This window comes from Leopardus geoffroyi, chromosome C3 (genome assembly GCF_018350155.1).
Source record: "Leopardus geoffroyi isolate Oge1 chromosome C3, O.geoffroyi_Oge1_pat1.0, whole genome shotgun sequence".
NCBI lineage: Eukaryota > Metazoa > Chordata > Mammalia > Carnivora > Felidae > Leopardus > Leopardus geoffroyi.
This window is the reverse complement of record NC_059338.1, coordinates 47,787,698-47,803,953: the sequence shown is the minus strand read 5'-3', so window position 1 is coordinate 47,803,953 and position 16,256 is coordinate 47,787,698. Positions and strand designations below refer to the sequence as shown.

Genomic DNA, 16,256 nt, shown 5'->3' with positions numbered 1-16,256 from the left:
ATGACACTGTCCTTTCCCCTATAGTGATTAATCTCCAGTGGCTATTCCTTCCATGGGTCCTTCATTTTCAAAAGGAAGCTTCTAGAGACCAAGGGTCTAAACTGTGTTGTGTACACTGTGAGGATCCAAAATGAACCTGTTCCCTGTTTCATGAGTTAATATCTCATGTTTATATATAAGTATTATTATTAATGTCAACTCACATAGGTTTAAAATGACACCTGTTACACCACTATCTCCCCTGGCTTAATCCTAATAAATAACGATAGTCCAAATACCTGTGCCTCTGGGGGAATTAGCTAGAAAATCAGATCCATACCAGCTGAAGGTGACTCACAGAGTATAGAGTTTGAACTGCTGTGTGGGCTCGTCTTAACCACAGTAACACCTGTTGTACCTGAATGACAGAGTTCAGCGCTATAAGAAAGCATTGTTGCTGCTTTGTATAAAACATAACTATATTTTTTAAAAGTCAAATTAGGTTAGTAACTTGCATGCCTGGCAAGTTACTGACCTAGGCTTCAAGGGAATTAAGGAGAGCTTATCTAACAATCGACCTCTTGAATTTTAAAGCCTGTGCCTTTTCTCAAGGTCATGGGGGATATACCAGTTTTTAAAAAGGGTTTCTGACGTGGCTCTTTCTTCCAGGGAACTCTCATTTAAATGATGAAAATGCAGAGAATTTTAAAAAGCAAAATAAGAATAACTTCAGAAGAACATTGACCAAGGAGTGGTTAAATGGGTTGGATTGAAGTATAAGATACAATTTAGAGTATAAATCCCTGGTCCAGATGAGAGTGAAAGAAATTATCCTTGTACTCTCATCTCTCATGAAAACTACTGCTCATCTAAAACTCTTGCCATTAGATTCTACATTGTTTCCCATTTTACTTCTGACTTTTTAAAAAAATATTTTTTAAAAAGGTTTATTTATTTGAGAGAGATAGAGACAGCGTGAGTGGGGGTGCGGCAGAGAGCATGAGAGGGAGACAGAATCCCAAGTAAGCAGTGCAGAGCCCGATGCAGGGGCTTGAACTCACAAAACTGTGAGATCATGACCTGAGCTGAAACCAAGAGTCGAACACTCAACTGACTGAGCCACGCAGGTGTCCTGTCCACTTCCTGGACACCTCTTTTCATTTGCTGAAGGCTTGGGCACTGAGCTCACTTTTTTCTCCCATAGTATTTAACTTTTCTCTACTGGCCCATTTTCAGCATGATTTCAAGCAGCTAATTTTTATTCTTGCATCCATTATCATATTTTTTATTCTTAAAAATATAAAGTATACCCCACATTTGCTTCCAATATATTTAACACAATATGGCCAGAACAGACATTTTAAAAAATGTTTTTAAGTTTATTTATTTATCTTGAGAGAGACAGAGACAACACGTGAGCAGGGAAGGAGCAGAGAGAAAGGGAGAGAGAGAGAATCCCAAGCAGGCTTCACGTTGTCAGTGCAGAGCCCAATGCAGGGCTTGAACTCATGAAACTGTGAGATCATGACCTGAGCTGAAAATAAGAGTTGGACGCTTAACCCTCTGAGCCACCCAGGCGTCCCCAGAACAAACATTTTTTAGAATGAAAATTCAATTTGTGATTTATGACAAAAATGCCATCAAATTTTTCCCATTGTATTTCTGATGAAATCTCAACCTCAGCCTTTGTTATATTAGTGTTGGTCCCCCTTCCCCTTTGCTGTCTATTCTCTAACAACACTGGATCTCTTCTAGTTCCTCATAAGCACTCTGTTCTCTCGCTTTCAAAAACTCTACCTGCTCAGCCTGGGACTTCTCACTCTCCTCGCCAAGATTTTCTTCCTCCAAGTACCAGTTTCAACATCACTGGGCAAGGCAGCCTTCCCTGCCTGCTTCCCAGCTTGACAAACTATAATCTCCATTCTTTCTCCAAATCCCGTTCTGAGAGGTAAATCGCCTGTTCCCATATTTTAGCAATCATCTAAAACTTTACCAAATTCATCATCATAATCCTTATCCATCTTTCTTTGTATTTCTACCCCCATAACCCCCAGCCTTTTGAGTGGTGAGATGAACTCGGAAAATGGCTTTTTCCAAGCATGGGGAAAGGATACCGCCAGCAAGTTCATTCAACATTATCCTCAGGCTGCGGTTCACGTTGTTGGAAGCTGTGCTACACCAGTTTCTTTAGCTATTTTCACACATAATAAACACATTTACGGGCATAAGAACTAGAGAAACTGCATTTTTTTAATCCAATAGGCACAATGCCTCAGGGGCAGCTTGTTCAAAGTCTTCACTCAGCACTCTTTTCAAAATAGAATTAAATAGAATTTATTTTAATTCCAAAAATCTGGATGTCATAAGACAGTCATTTTTTCTGACTCCAAGTACTCTCAATTAATGTAAAGTCAAGACAAAACACTATTCCAACAGAAAGCAGAGCATCAGAGCACTGTTGGAAATGTTATCATTCAAAGATCTAGACAAAGATAACCACATCTGGAAGAGAGGGAGCCCCTGGCTTGTCAGAGGGCTGGAGCAACTAGGTTATGCATTTTCAACAGAAAAGCAAATAAGGACACTTACGCATGTCACCGAAGGCCCCCTTTGTCACTTTGGTGGCACGTAACACCACTACTGTGAACTTGTGGGAATACTGGTGCTCCACCTGGAAACAAATAATAGTAAATTAAAAATTAGCTTCCAAGATAGGATCCAAGCAAACTATGCCCGTTGTTTCCTTGAGACTGGTTAAAAACATTCAGGGTGAAGGGAAGTAACATTCATACCAAAAACATCCTTTGATCCCAGGGCTGCTCCTTATTCGATTCTCTCTCTCCTCTCTCCCACCACAGAATTATTGAGAAGTTTAGATCATGCTTTAAAAAATGTCACTACAACTTGACTGCTGGAACTTTTCTGATGTCAGGTTTACCAAGCTTGAGGGAAAATGTAAATCAGGACTGCAAGCCTTCTAGGAAGACAATCAGGCTTTGTACTGAATGATGAGGAAGCCCTGGCTTAGAGAGGCAAAGTCAGAGCAAGATGTTTGCATTATTCAGATTTGTTTGCTTTTATTGTTACTGTTCAGTGAAAGTTTTCTTTGGCAAGACATTTCCAGAGCAGTTTTAAAAATCTTTTGGATCCAATGCAATGACCGGAAAACTACTTATGTTAATTTTAATGCATTTGTTATAAACCATATGTAACGATGTTAAAATTTTCTATTAGCCCAATAGCTTGTATGCACATAATAAATAATAACTGGTTGAAGATTATTAAATACTTCACCTAACTTGAAAGTAGTCACTAAACAACTCTATCAACCAAAACAGAGTAAGGAAGCAGGAATTCACTAAGTTCTCTGAGCAACTGGAAAGATTACAAAATCTTTATCTGAAGCTCAAGCACGTTTCATCTTAGAAGAAGCACACACTTATAAGCTACTCCTATCTTTCCTGACTTTAAACAGACTTGCTTAACACTTTCAAAAGTCCATAATTGATTTTAAAAAGGTAAGATACTGGCAATACTGAAAAATGAGTAATGACAGTCTAAAATCGAGGAGGTAGAAAAAAACTATAAAGCAGATTCATATATAGGACTAGCAGTAGTGAGATATAGAATCAAAAGTGATATAACATTCAACAGTTTCTGAAGATACCACTCTCTCAATGGAATAATTTATGTTCAGATTTGTAATGCAGCATCAGGAAGAGGTGAAGTCCTGAATGATGAGCATACTTTATTTAAAAAGGCAGAGAAGTTTGGGGCGCCTGGGTGGCGCAGTCGGTTAAGCGTCCGACTTCAGCCAGGTCACGATCTCGCGGTCCGTGAGTTCGAGCCCCGCTTCGGGCTCTGTGCTGACAGCTCAGAGCCTGGAACCTGTTTCAGATTCTGTGGCTCCCTCTCTCTCTGACCCTCCCCCGTTCATGCTCTGTCTCTCTCTGTCTCAAAAATAAATAAAAACGTTAAAAAAAAAAAATTAAAAATTAAAAAAAAATAAAAAGGCAGAGAAGCATATAAAATCTTTCAAGATAATTCTTACTCAAGTTTATTATTGAAGAGAAATATCTTCTATAGCCAGAGGTGCCTGAGTAGTCAAAGTTTTATTCTGTATAAATGAAATTATCAATTATAAATTAAATGAATGCTTGTAAAAAAAAAAAAGTGTGTTGCCCTATACAACTGAAAATAACACACACTGACCCTACCAAAAAAAAAAACAAACTTCACTGTATTAGTTGGAGACTTCAATACCCCTCTATCAGAAATAGAACCATCAGGCAGCAAATTAGTAAGGACACGTTGGAACTCAACAGCACCATCAGTCAAATAGATATAATTGACATTATGGGCTACTTCATCCAACACCAGAATACACATTCGTAAGCTCATGTTGAACAATCATACGATACATACTCTCAAACGACAATTGAATTAAACTGGTAATCAAAACTGAATGACATCTGGAAAATCACAAAGTACTTGGAGATTAAATAACTCACTTTTAAATAACACATATGCCAAAGAAGAAGTCTCAAGAGAGATTTTTAAATATTTGGAACTAAATGAAAATGAAACTACAACTTATCAAAATTTGGGGGATGCAGCAAAAGTAGTGCTTAGAGGGAAATGAAATAATATGTATTTTGACATACATATTATTTCATATATACATATATTTCAAATTTTATTTCATCATATGCATATATGAAAAAAGAAAGATCTAAAATCAATCACCTAAGTGTCTACTAGGAAAAGAAAAGCAAAAATTAAGTCCAAAGTAAGCAGAAGAAACAGTAAAAATTAGAGCAGGAATGAATAAAATTGAAAATGGAAAATCAACAAAGAAAATCATTGACACTAAAAGTTGGTTCTTTGAAAAGAGTAACAAATTTGATAAGCCAGGCTACATAAGAAAAAAAAGAGAGCACAAATTATAAATATAAATGAATGAGGGAAGTTCACTCCAGATTCTATGGACATTAAAAAGATAATAAAGGAATACTATGAACAACTCCAAGCCCACAATTTAATAACCTAGATGAAATGGACCAGTTCCTTGAAAGACATAATCTACCAAAACTCACACAAATGGAAACAGACAAGCTGAATAGGCCTATATATATAAATAAATTGAATCAATACCTAACCTTCCAAAACAGAAAGCACCAGGCCCAGATGGATTCACTGGTAATTCTACTAAACACTTAAGGAAGAAATTACACCAATACTCTCCAGTCTCTTCCAGAAGACAGAAGCAGAAGATATAGTGCCTAACTCATTTTATGAAGCCAGCATTACCTTGATAACAAACCAGACAGAGACATTACAAGGAAAAAATATAAACCCACTACCAACAAGTATCTATCATAAACATAGATGAAAAAGTTCTCAACAAATTATTAGCAAATAGAATCCAATAATATATACAAGGAAATATAACCACAAGCAAGTGGGATTTACCGAAGGTATGCAAGGCTGGTTTAGCATTCAAAAACCAAATAATGTAGTCCATTACATAAACAGGCAAAACAAGAAAAATAACATGATCATATCAACAGCGCAAAGAAATCATTTGACAAAATTCAACCCCTATTTAGGATAAAAACTCTCAGCAATCAAAGAATAGATGGGAACTTTCTCAACCTGATAAAGAACATAGGTTTTATTTATATTTATATATAACTAAAGTGAGATTCTGAGAGGTTAAATAATTTCCCAGTATCTCATAGATAGGAAAAGTTAAACTTGAATTAGACTCCATTCTTGCTGTCCCCAATGTCTTCACTCTTTGTACATTCCTGCACTTATACAGAGAATAATACCAAATACCCACACCTTTAGTGAAAAAGGCTGTTTTCATTTATTAAAGTGGTACAGTTATCATCTAGTCTGTCTGGTATCCCTGTAGTTGATCTGACGTTCCTCTAGTAACTGAGTTATTTCCTGTATCATTCAGCTGTTTTAATCTGCTTTTATTTCCATTAGCCTCAATTCTGTCTTAACTATAATGAATGAAATATTTGCAAACCATTCATAGGAAATAGGGGACAAATCAACCATTTCTTGGTTCTTATAAGTTAATTTCAGAAACACGATAAATCTTCAGATCACCTGTAAGTTATTTTCAAAACATGAGTGTCAAAATCATGCCCATCTCCATATAAGAGCTGTAAAGATTATAATATCTGTAAAGTAAATACAAATTCTTTGAGAAAAATGTTTAGTTTTAATCAAATCCAAATACCTTTTGATAATTCTTTGAAACATCCCGGGGCCAATATCAGTTATAATTTCAAACTAGTATGGACTAGACTAGCTTCCGACTTGGATAGACTTTTGGTTATGTCTCAGGGGTGGTGCCAGAGGAAATGATATTATTGAATCCACAACCAGTGTTCCCTGGAGGAAACTGATGACTCAGCACAATGCTAGTTGGTAGTTGGCAAAAAGAGATGCCATATTTCAATTGAGATGTCAAATATAAGCTCAATACGCTGACTCAGCCACCAAGATTAAGCTTTGCCTTCAGGTCTTGGATTACCTTACTTTGAGTGTCTTTTTCATCCCTAATCTTTTCCATCGTGAAAATCATGACCCTTTTTCGTCTCACAATTTCCCGGTCATTATGAAAATAGCTACTGTATTAAATTCATTCTGGAGAATTATATTAACAACTGTAACTAAAATGGGCATTGGAAACAAGAACCAGTTTGTAAAAAATCGATTTGATGATTGTTCTAATCTGTTGAAAGTTCTACTGTTATAAAGAACCGAAGAAATAATCATAAAACAAATCTGATGGAAGAGAAGGTACATTCTGCACGCAAATAGTTTTCTTTCTCTACTTAACTGTCATTGCTTAACTTTAAGTTAAACTAAAACCAAAGACTGTTGGTATGATAAAGACTGCGGAATCTCATTACCGAACCCAGAGATTGTCATCACCACAATCAGCAACAGGCAATTTCAAACAGATCTCAGAAATGTTTTTAAAAGAATTGCTGCACTGATGCCATCTAAGAGTTAGGATAGTGTTTTAGATAAGATACCTATTCTTGGTTTCACTTCCTGGTGTGGAGTTTCATTCTGATGTATTTGAGAGGCACAGGCATTGTGTTACTACTACTCTCTCACATTTTTTAAGAGTGACCAGTTTAACTATTTACAACCTACAATTCTATCTAAACTCTCAGAATTCTCAGTCATGGATTGCTATGTGCACAAATTATCCTAATGCCCCGAACACCCAATTTGTCAACAGAATTTGTTAGTTCTAGCGGAGTTAGATTTTTCTTCATTAAAAGAAAATCATAATCAGAAATCTGATTTGAGTTTTTTCTCCCTCATCAACAAGAAACTTTCCACTTACACAATATGTATGTATATATCAAATACAGTAATAACATATTATACCATAATAAATATGCATATATATGTTTAAAAATTGAAGTAAGATATAGGGTTCGTTTTCACTGATGTTAGAAGACTTTAAGTCCTATTTAATTGGGATTACTGAGACTGTTCTAGCAGAAAACCAGTCTAAAAAAAAATTTGATGGTGACAGCTTACATCTAAAATACTCACTTAATGCCACATTCACCATAAATTTATAGTGACTATAACATCTTCAAAATACCTAAAATGAATCAGTCACCCGAATCTTTAGCACCTGAATTTTAATTGAGATATAGATTCTGGTCCAACGGGTAATTAAGTAGCTACAGTACCACACACACACACAATTTTTTTAACATCAGCTTTTTTCCTACTTCAATACCCCTGAAGAAACTCACACTGTTTTTGGAGTAATGATGGCTGAGTTAAGGCCCATGAGGTAGACAGGTACACCTTCATTCTCCTGGAGGGGCTCTTTATTTTTTTTATCTTTTTAAAAGTTTATTTATTTTGAGAGAGAGAGAGAGTGTGAGCAGAGAAGTGACAGAGAGAGGGGGAAAGAAAGGATCCCAAGCAGGCTCCACACTGTCAGTGCAGAGTCCAACGCAGGGTTCCAGCTCACAAACCGTGAGATCATGACCTGAGCTGAAACAGAGTGGGACGCTTAACTGACTGAGCCACCCAGGTGCCCCTCCTTCTCCTGGAGAGGCTGTTTAGAACACATGAAGCACCATCTGCTTGAAAACTTGAAAAGGTTTCCCCATTCTTAAAGATGTTTTGGGTGGCAGAAATACTTATTTGGTTTAGAATTACTGATCTAGGTAATATGTCGTGTTCATTCAAATCTAAGGTGTCTTTGCGTGGATGATCTTCAGATATGTACACGAAGTCTAGTAGATCCAAACATTTGAAAGTGTAGATATATTTACAGATGCCATTTGGGGTAATTTTATTTTTATTTTATTTTTAGGGACTTTATTTTATTATCTTTATTTTAAGGGACTTCTTAAAAACCTTCTCTTGGTCTTACTGTGTCTTTGTCATTAAGCAGTAAAAGATTCATAACTAAACAATATAAACATAAGTCAAAAGGGTATTTACAATAAATTGCCTTATATTTTCTCAGTTTTTCCTGCCTTGGTTTCCTCATCTGTAAAATGGCAATTATTTCACCAATGACATGGGATTTGTCAAGGGTCCCCTGAAACAAATCCAGACTCCAACATTAGAATTTCACATAGAGCAATATCGAATGTCAAGTTGGAGGGATAATTTAGCCATCTGCAAAACTCTGCCAAGATCAGACTTTCTTTCTCTTCTGGGGATTATGCAGAAGCACTACCAATTTCAAGTAATGGGGAACTCCACCTGTGATAATGGCAGATTAAACAATCCGGATTACCACTTCCCACAGAAAATAACTGAAAACTGGATAAGGTTTTACAAAGCGGGTAAAGGTTTTCCTAAAAGTAACTGTGACTGACGTTGGGGTATTCAGATTAAACATTACTTCTGGGTGTGTGTGTGTGTTAGGGTGTTTCCAAATTACATTATCATTTGAATCAGGGGACTCAGAAAAGTAGATTGCTTTCTCCCAGGGTGGGTTGGCATCATCCAATCTGTTGGGGGCCTGAATAAAACAATAAGAGGAATATGCCTCTTTTCTCCAAGTTTCACTGCTTGAGCTGAAACCCCTCATTTCATCTTCTCCTGACCTTAGACTGCTATTTATACCATTAGCCCCCTGAATTCTCCAGCCTCCAGAACTGGACCGAATTAAACCCCCATCTTTCCTGGGTCTCCAGTTTGCAGAAGGCAGAATGGGTGACTTCACGGCCTCCATAACCACACGACACAATTCCTCAAAATAAATCTCCATATCTAGATCTATCTGCTATGGTCTGAATATTTGTGTCCCCCCAAATTCATTTGCTGAAATCTTAACCCCTCAAAGATTAGGAGATGGGAGCTTTGGGAGGTACAAGGAACTCTCATGAATGGATTAGCGTCTTTATGAAAGAGAATCTAGAAAGATTCCTTGCCTCTTCTACCTTATGAGGACGGAGTGGCTACAAACCAGGAAGAGGGTCCTCACCAAATGCAGCCATGCTGGCTCCTCGATCTTGGACTTTGCAGCCGCCAGAACTCTGAGCAATAAATTTCTTTTGTTTACAAGCTAAATCCAGATTCTATGTCCTATCGATTCTGTTTCTCTGGAGAACACTGACTAATACAGTAACAAAGAACTAACAGTATAGAAAGGCCTTAACTACCAGGAGGGAGATCAAAAGTGAAAGAGCACAGCAAACCAGAGAGGTAAGCATGGTTTTGCCACAGGGGCATTTGCTGATCCAGAGAGGAGGAGGCTGAGACTAAGCAGAGCACTGACGAAGGATGAGTACCCTAGTAAACCACCCACCCCCCTGTTTTAAGTTGAAACTGCCAGAGACTGCACCATAAGGAATGACTGGTATCAGGGAAAGATTAGAAGCTTATCGCTACCCATCCTTTTTTCACTTTTCTAGAACTTGGTAGTGCTCACATACACAAAATATGCTATTTGCCATAAAAACTATTAGTTTTGCCCAGTGCTAGGCTTTTACAATAGGAATTTTGCCACCTTTATATTTTTGATTTCTCAGTAGCTGTATCTTACCTTCTGAGGTCCCTTGGCTGGAAATGCCTGTCTTTACTGTGTCTAGAGAATACTTTGTACACATATCAACCTACTATTCATAAAAGCCCTGTGAGGCAGACACAGCAGGTACCATTCATACTGTTTTCCACACGAAGCGGCTAAAACTCAGTTGAGGTGCTCATGAGCACGTAACTAAAGACAGGAACCAGCAGAATACTAGTTCTTTGACAACTTACCCAGCCCCCCCCCCACAATGTTACCATAATAATCGAGAATAATAGCTTTCCACTTTCTTGGTAAAATTTCCAGTCATCCCACAATAATGTTTTTCAAAGCTCCCTGCATTTAGCAGGCAGTCAGTCATGCTAGCATACCCATGTGGTTGACTGTCTCTCATGGGAAGACAACCTTAGGTTCTGTGGAAGTGGGACAGTGGCCCCCCATTGCTAATAGGTGGTGGGAAGAACTGTGGATTCTTTTTCATTCCAGGAAATGACTCATTTTCAGAGTAAAAAGCTGGAAATTTTTATAAATCTTTTATACTTGATCTATTCTTGTAAAATTGGTCTCCTTGGTCCAAAAGAATTTTAATAAATCCTGGAGACACAAACATCCTTCAGGTTGGAAAGAATCTCACAACTGTAAACATATGGAAACTGAATTCTGCCATAGGTTTATCACTCCATTTTCTACCAAGTTCTTAAAAGCCAGCACTATGGGAAGCAAGAGAACTTGCTGGCTGTCAATTGCTTCATCAGCCCACGGGATTCTCCAACATGTCACTGCATCACAGGGGTGGTGAAAATAAGGCCAATCTTCTGTGCCTTGAGGCAGCCCAAACTGTGTTAGCCTGTCTGACACCACTCATTACAAGTTAGCTGACTTAATCTTCCCCATCTTTCCTTTTTACTAAAATTGTTCTGTGTTGAGTATACCCACTTACATATTTTGAAAAGTATCTCGAAAACTAGAGCAGGGAATTTTGTCACTGAAACAATTTACACAGACACACACACATACACACGCAGTCTTTTCATACATACACAGAAAGAACAAGAAGAAAGAACAAAATTATAAAGCACTTGGGATCCTCTTCCTGTAAAGGGGATATAAGTTGGAATAGTAATTAAGTGTCCCACTCTGAAGCTGGGAAAGGTCATGAAAACTGTGATACAGGTATGGGGTTTGCATGCTTCATCGTAGGAAATGCCACATAGGTAATGACTATGGCCTAAGTATTTAGCTACTGTTAAAATGAGAGAAAGGATGACAGCAATGAGTTTTAAAATATCTAGATGCAGTTTTATTTTTAAATATACTCTGCCATGTTAAAAGAAGAAACTAGGGGTGCCTGCATGGCTCAGTTTGGTTAATAATCTGACTTCAGCTCAGCTCATGATTTCACAGATCTTGAGTTCGAGCCCCGCATCAAGTTCTGAGCTGACAGGGCAGAGCCTGCTTTGGATTCTCTGTCTCCCACTCTCTCTGCCCCTGCCCACCACCACTCTCTCTCTCTCTCCCTCCCTCTCTCTCAAAAAATAAATAAACATTTAAAAAAAGAAGAAGAAGAAACTAAATGGCCAGTTCACAGGTCATCGGACAAGAGACAGGTGAGGACTGTATGATGCTCAGTAATAAAGCCTGGTCAGATTAGGTAGAAGAGTGAAGGTCATTTGAAATAACAATGTTCTCTGAAATGTAGTACACTCCAACCATACCGAACTTCTTTCATTTCCTTAAATGAACTTTCTCATCGCCACACTACCTCATATTTGTTTTTTCCAATCCAGAAAAGTAATTTTCTCCCTCTTCACTTAACTTCTACTCAACTTTCAGGTCTGTGTCACTCCCTCTAGGAATTTCAGAAGGATTCCAATTATTAGTTATTCCCAGAGTTATTAGTTTTATTAGTTTTTTTATTTTTTATTTTTTTTAGTTATTGTCATTGTCTCTTATCAGAGCCCTTTCTATTTTTTTTAATTTTTTTTGACATTTATTTATTTTTGAAACAGAGAGAGATAGAGCATGAACAGGGGAGGGGCAGAGAGAGAGGGAGCCACAGAATCTGAAACAGGTTCCAGGCTCTGAGCTGTCAGCACAGAGCCCGAAGCGGGGCTCGAACTCACGGACCGCGAGATCATGACCTGAGCTGAAGTCAGCCGCTTAACCGACTGAGCCACCCAGGCGCCCCTCAGAGCCCTTTCTAAATATTATGGTTAGTGTGTAAATAAATGTTTGGCGTAAGCTCAGTTCAGGGACTCTGTTTGATTCACTTTTGCATCCCCAGTGCCTACTGACAACTGACAGGGAGTGGTACACAATGGGTATTCAATAAATAATAAGTGCTCAGGAAAAAAAAAAAAAAAACTGCGATAGATTTAGAGGTAGAATGAATTGAAAATCCAAACGTTAGGATTCATAATTATTGTTGGTTTTTGTCTCAAGCTCAGGGTTATAGACTGTAACCTTATCTTCCTTCTTCCTTTTCAATCTCTAGTGCCAAATTTCATGTTTAAGTTGAAGAGTGAACACTTTGGTTAAATTCTCTGAAAGTGATAGAAATTACCCACCACTCTTGAAATGGTAAGGTGAGAAACATTAATCTGTGCATAAGATATAAAAACTCAATTAGTATGAAAAATAACAAAAGGAACCTACCTTCATTGTTGAAATGCATCTATAGAAAATCAGAATTGGGAAAGTAGGAGACTGTTTCAGAAAACAAAGATCATCTCATTTTATGATTTTATTTTATTTTCATGAGGCTTTGAATCAATCATCTCATTTTAAACACTGATTGTATGCCTTTTACAAACACCACACTTTAAATATAAGGAAAAATATAAATTGCAAATAAAAAAGATGCACACACTAATCAAAGAAACCAGAGGGTTCAAATTAATAAAAGACAAAGTAAAATTTAGAACAAGTTATTATTAGAGATAAAAAAAGGACCTAATGATAAAACATCAATTAGACAGAAATATATACATTCAGAAGTTATATGAACTAATAACATATCTTCATAATTCATAAAGCAAAAGTTTTAAAATGGAATATACTGTTGTATACGGAACATTGATAAAGAAATTCAGTAAGTTCACTGGATCTACAAAAATTGATTCCATTTTGATATAAATGCAACAACTACTTGGAAGATACTCTTTACTCACAGGGGATACATTCCAAGCAACCCCACATCCCCATCCCACCCCCCACCTCCCACTCCAGCCATGGATGCCTGAAACCATGGATAGTACAAACTCTCTATATACTGTTTTTTTTCTTAAACATATGTCTGTATGATAAAGTTTGTTTATAGATTAGATGCAGTAAGAGATTAACAATAACCAATAATAAAATGGAACAAAATAACAATAAACCGTAATAAAAGTTATGTGAATGTGCTCTCTCTCTCAAAACGTCTTGTATTGGACTCACCCTCCCGTGATCTTGTGAGATGATAAAATGCCTACGTGATGAGATGAAGTGAGGTGAATGACACAGGCTTTGTGACACAGTGTTAGGCTATTACTGACCTTTTGACAATATATCCGGAGGATCATCTATTTCTGTATAAAAGCTGACCACAGGTCACTGAAACCGCAGGCAAGTGGGGATACTATAAAAGGTTTTTTACTGAAAAATACAATACACTCCAGAGAGACTTAAAGATAATCTAAATAACATTCATCTGGATTAGATTCATGGGTTATTTAATGGGTTGGAAGACTCAACAATGTTATCATGTCATCCCTCCCTTCATTGGTCTACAGAATCATTACAGTGCCATTAAAAATTCCAGCAGTTTTGTGTGTGTATGTGTGTGTGTGTGTGTGTGTGTGTGTGTGTGTGTGTGTATGTGTGTGTGTGTAAACTGACAAACTGATTGCAAAATTTATGCGGAAATGCAGAAGACTGATAATAGCCACGGCAATCTTAAAGAAGAAAAGTTGGAGGATTTACACTATCATACCGAAGATACATTTCAAAGCTACAGAAATTCAGATGGACATATAACTGGTATTATATAACGAAGACTAATAGACCAATAGAACAGAATAGAAATCAAGCCACACACATATGGCTGCTTGATTTACAGCTGCTACCATTCAGTGAGGGGATGATGGTTATCAGGAGACTAGATAGTCTGTAGTATATTCAGATATGAAAATTGAAACGTGAAAGTGTGGAAATTGAAATGTGAAGTGTGAAAGTGTGGAATTCTGCTGCTCACAACAACATGAATGAATCTCACAGATATAACGTTGAATGCAGGTATCTATATGAAGGTCAAAAACAGGCAAAACTTATCTGTGGTAATAGAAGTCAAACATTGGTTACCTTTGTGGGCTTTATTGACTGGAAAGGACATGAACAACTCTTCTGGGTTACCTCTAATGCTGTGTATTTTTATCTGGACGATGGTGGAGTATATAGGTTATATATTCATGAGTGAATATATAGGTTAATATCCATCAAGCTGAACAGTTAAGATTTATGCACTTTATTTATGTCACCCCTCAATTGAAAAAAAAAAAGACTCCAACAGGAAGAACAGCTTGCAAAGAAAACTAAGAAGGAACCTATTGCAAGAAAATAGGAAACAGAACCAGGGAAATCGGAAACAGAACCACAGAAAATTGAGAAGAGTTTTAGAAAAAGTATGACCAGCACGGGTGGGGGAGTACTGAAGAGTCCATTGAATTCAGAGCCAAAAGAGGCCCTTGATGGATTTTTTTTTTTTTTTTTTTGTGAAGTGGGAAAGCTGAGTCCAGTTTTTAATGATTCAGGTTGTGAATGGAGGAGAAGAAAGCACTAGAAAACAACTGTAATATGTTAATCACGGCTACCCAGGCAGGGAAAGAGAGAGAGGATGGTAGCTAGAGAAGGATGTAGAGTAAGAGAACAGTGCTTCATTTTAAGTAATAATAAGGCTGTGGATTATTCCTTAAAATCCATAAAAACTATAAACCTAACCTAACTGGATCTCAAGTGTTGAATTCAGCAAAACAATTGCTCCTTTGTTTCTCTGATCAGAAGAGAAGGTGAGTACTTCCAATTGAGTTTGGAAAATACATACTAAAATTTGAAATGACTCAACTCTTTCCTGATAATTAACCACTCATACAAGAGTTGGTTTAACTATACCTACCTAAGAGAAAGTATAGAATGCATTACCCTGGCAGAGCATACCAGAATGTAGCCTTCAATTCAATAATTCTTTTTTCTTCTCTTCACCAATTCATGTGAAGGGTTGAACTTACACACACTGATAGTTGCTAAGTGGTAACTACATTTTTTTATTGTTCCATGAAAGTTCTGTACTGGTACACATGTTTTGGTATTTTTTCCCCCCTCCAAGTACCTCTTACAGTGAAAAAAAATGAGTGACTTTTATTATGTGTTATAGGAGTTTGTAGTTTATATGGGTTTCATGAAAAGTCCAGGAGTTGTCATAGAGCTTTACTTTATTAGCCAACAGAAGCAATACTCGTGCACAGAAATATATCTGCCTCCCTCCCAGAAAGGATTTATAAACAGTAAAGGACTTACTATAATGTGCTGATAAGGATCTATAAATGACATTTTGGTTTCAATTACAGAAAATCTCTCCACACTTCAAAGGTCTTCTCTGGTACTCTAGCTTCTTTAAAACCTACAAAAATAAATAATCATTATTGTTAAGCTTCCTCTTGGATGCAATTCTAAGATTTATATGATGATGAATATGAACCTTAGGAAGTAAAAGTCCACCCAAGGGGACCAGATAGAGTTCCCATTTGTTTATATGACTGAGCGTACACATACAACTTAGGGAAAGGATAAACATATTTTGATAGTACTGTTTAATTTCCATATTATTTGTTCAAATGTATCCTGTCAGTAATTATTAGGAAAGTCCAGAATTTTTTTTTTTGCATTTGCCAAGTATTTTATGAGAAATTCATTGAACTTACGAAAAATTAAAATAATTTTTGTAGTGTTTATAACTAAAAAGCCACATCCCATTGTTTGTTTTCTCAATTGGGCCAGTGTTACACAAAATCATGCTAAAAAAGGAACATTTTTTACCTTAGCTATTTGTTAAGAGCTTTAAAAACATTCATGTTGGGGTGCCTGGGTGGCTCAGTTGGTTAAGCCTCCAAGTCTTGATTTCAGCTCAGGTCACGATTTCCTGGTTTGTGAGTTCAAGTCCCATGTCAGGCTCTGTGCTGACAGTGCAGACCCT

At 37.0% G+C, this 16,256-nt stretch overlaps 1 protein-coding gene across 5 annotated transcripts in view; it reads right to left on the bottom strand.

Annotated features, from left to right (window-relative positions):
- Nucleotides 1-16,256, bottom strand: part of PLA2G4A (phospholipase A2 group IVA) — a 166,303-nt gene that overhangs the window by 119,189 nt on the left and 30,858 nt on the right. For 3 of the 5 annotated variants that reach the window (XM_045452710.1, XM_045452713.1, XM_045452712.1), the window contains exons 2-3: nt 15,581-15,683; nt 2,569-2,650 (exon numbers count right to left, since the gene is read on the bottom strand). In XM_045452710.1, the coding sequence (XP_045308666.1) occupies nt 2,569-2,650; nt 15,581-15,613 (115 nt within the window). In that variant the 5' untranslated portion in view covers nt 15,614-15,683. Of the gene's footprint in view, nt 1-2,568; nt 2,651-2,771; nt 2,961-15,580; nt 15,684-16,256 lie in introns of those variants that run through there. The other 2 variants (XM_045452714.1, XM_045452715.1) reach the window with 2 other exon arrangements.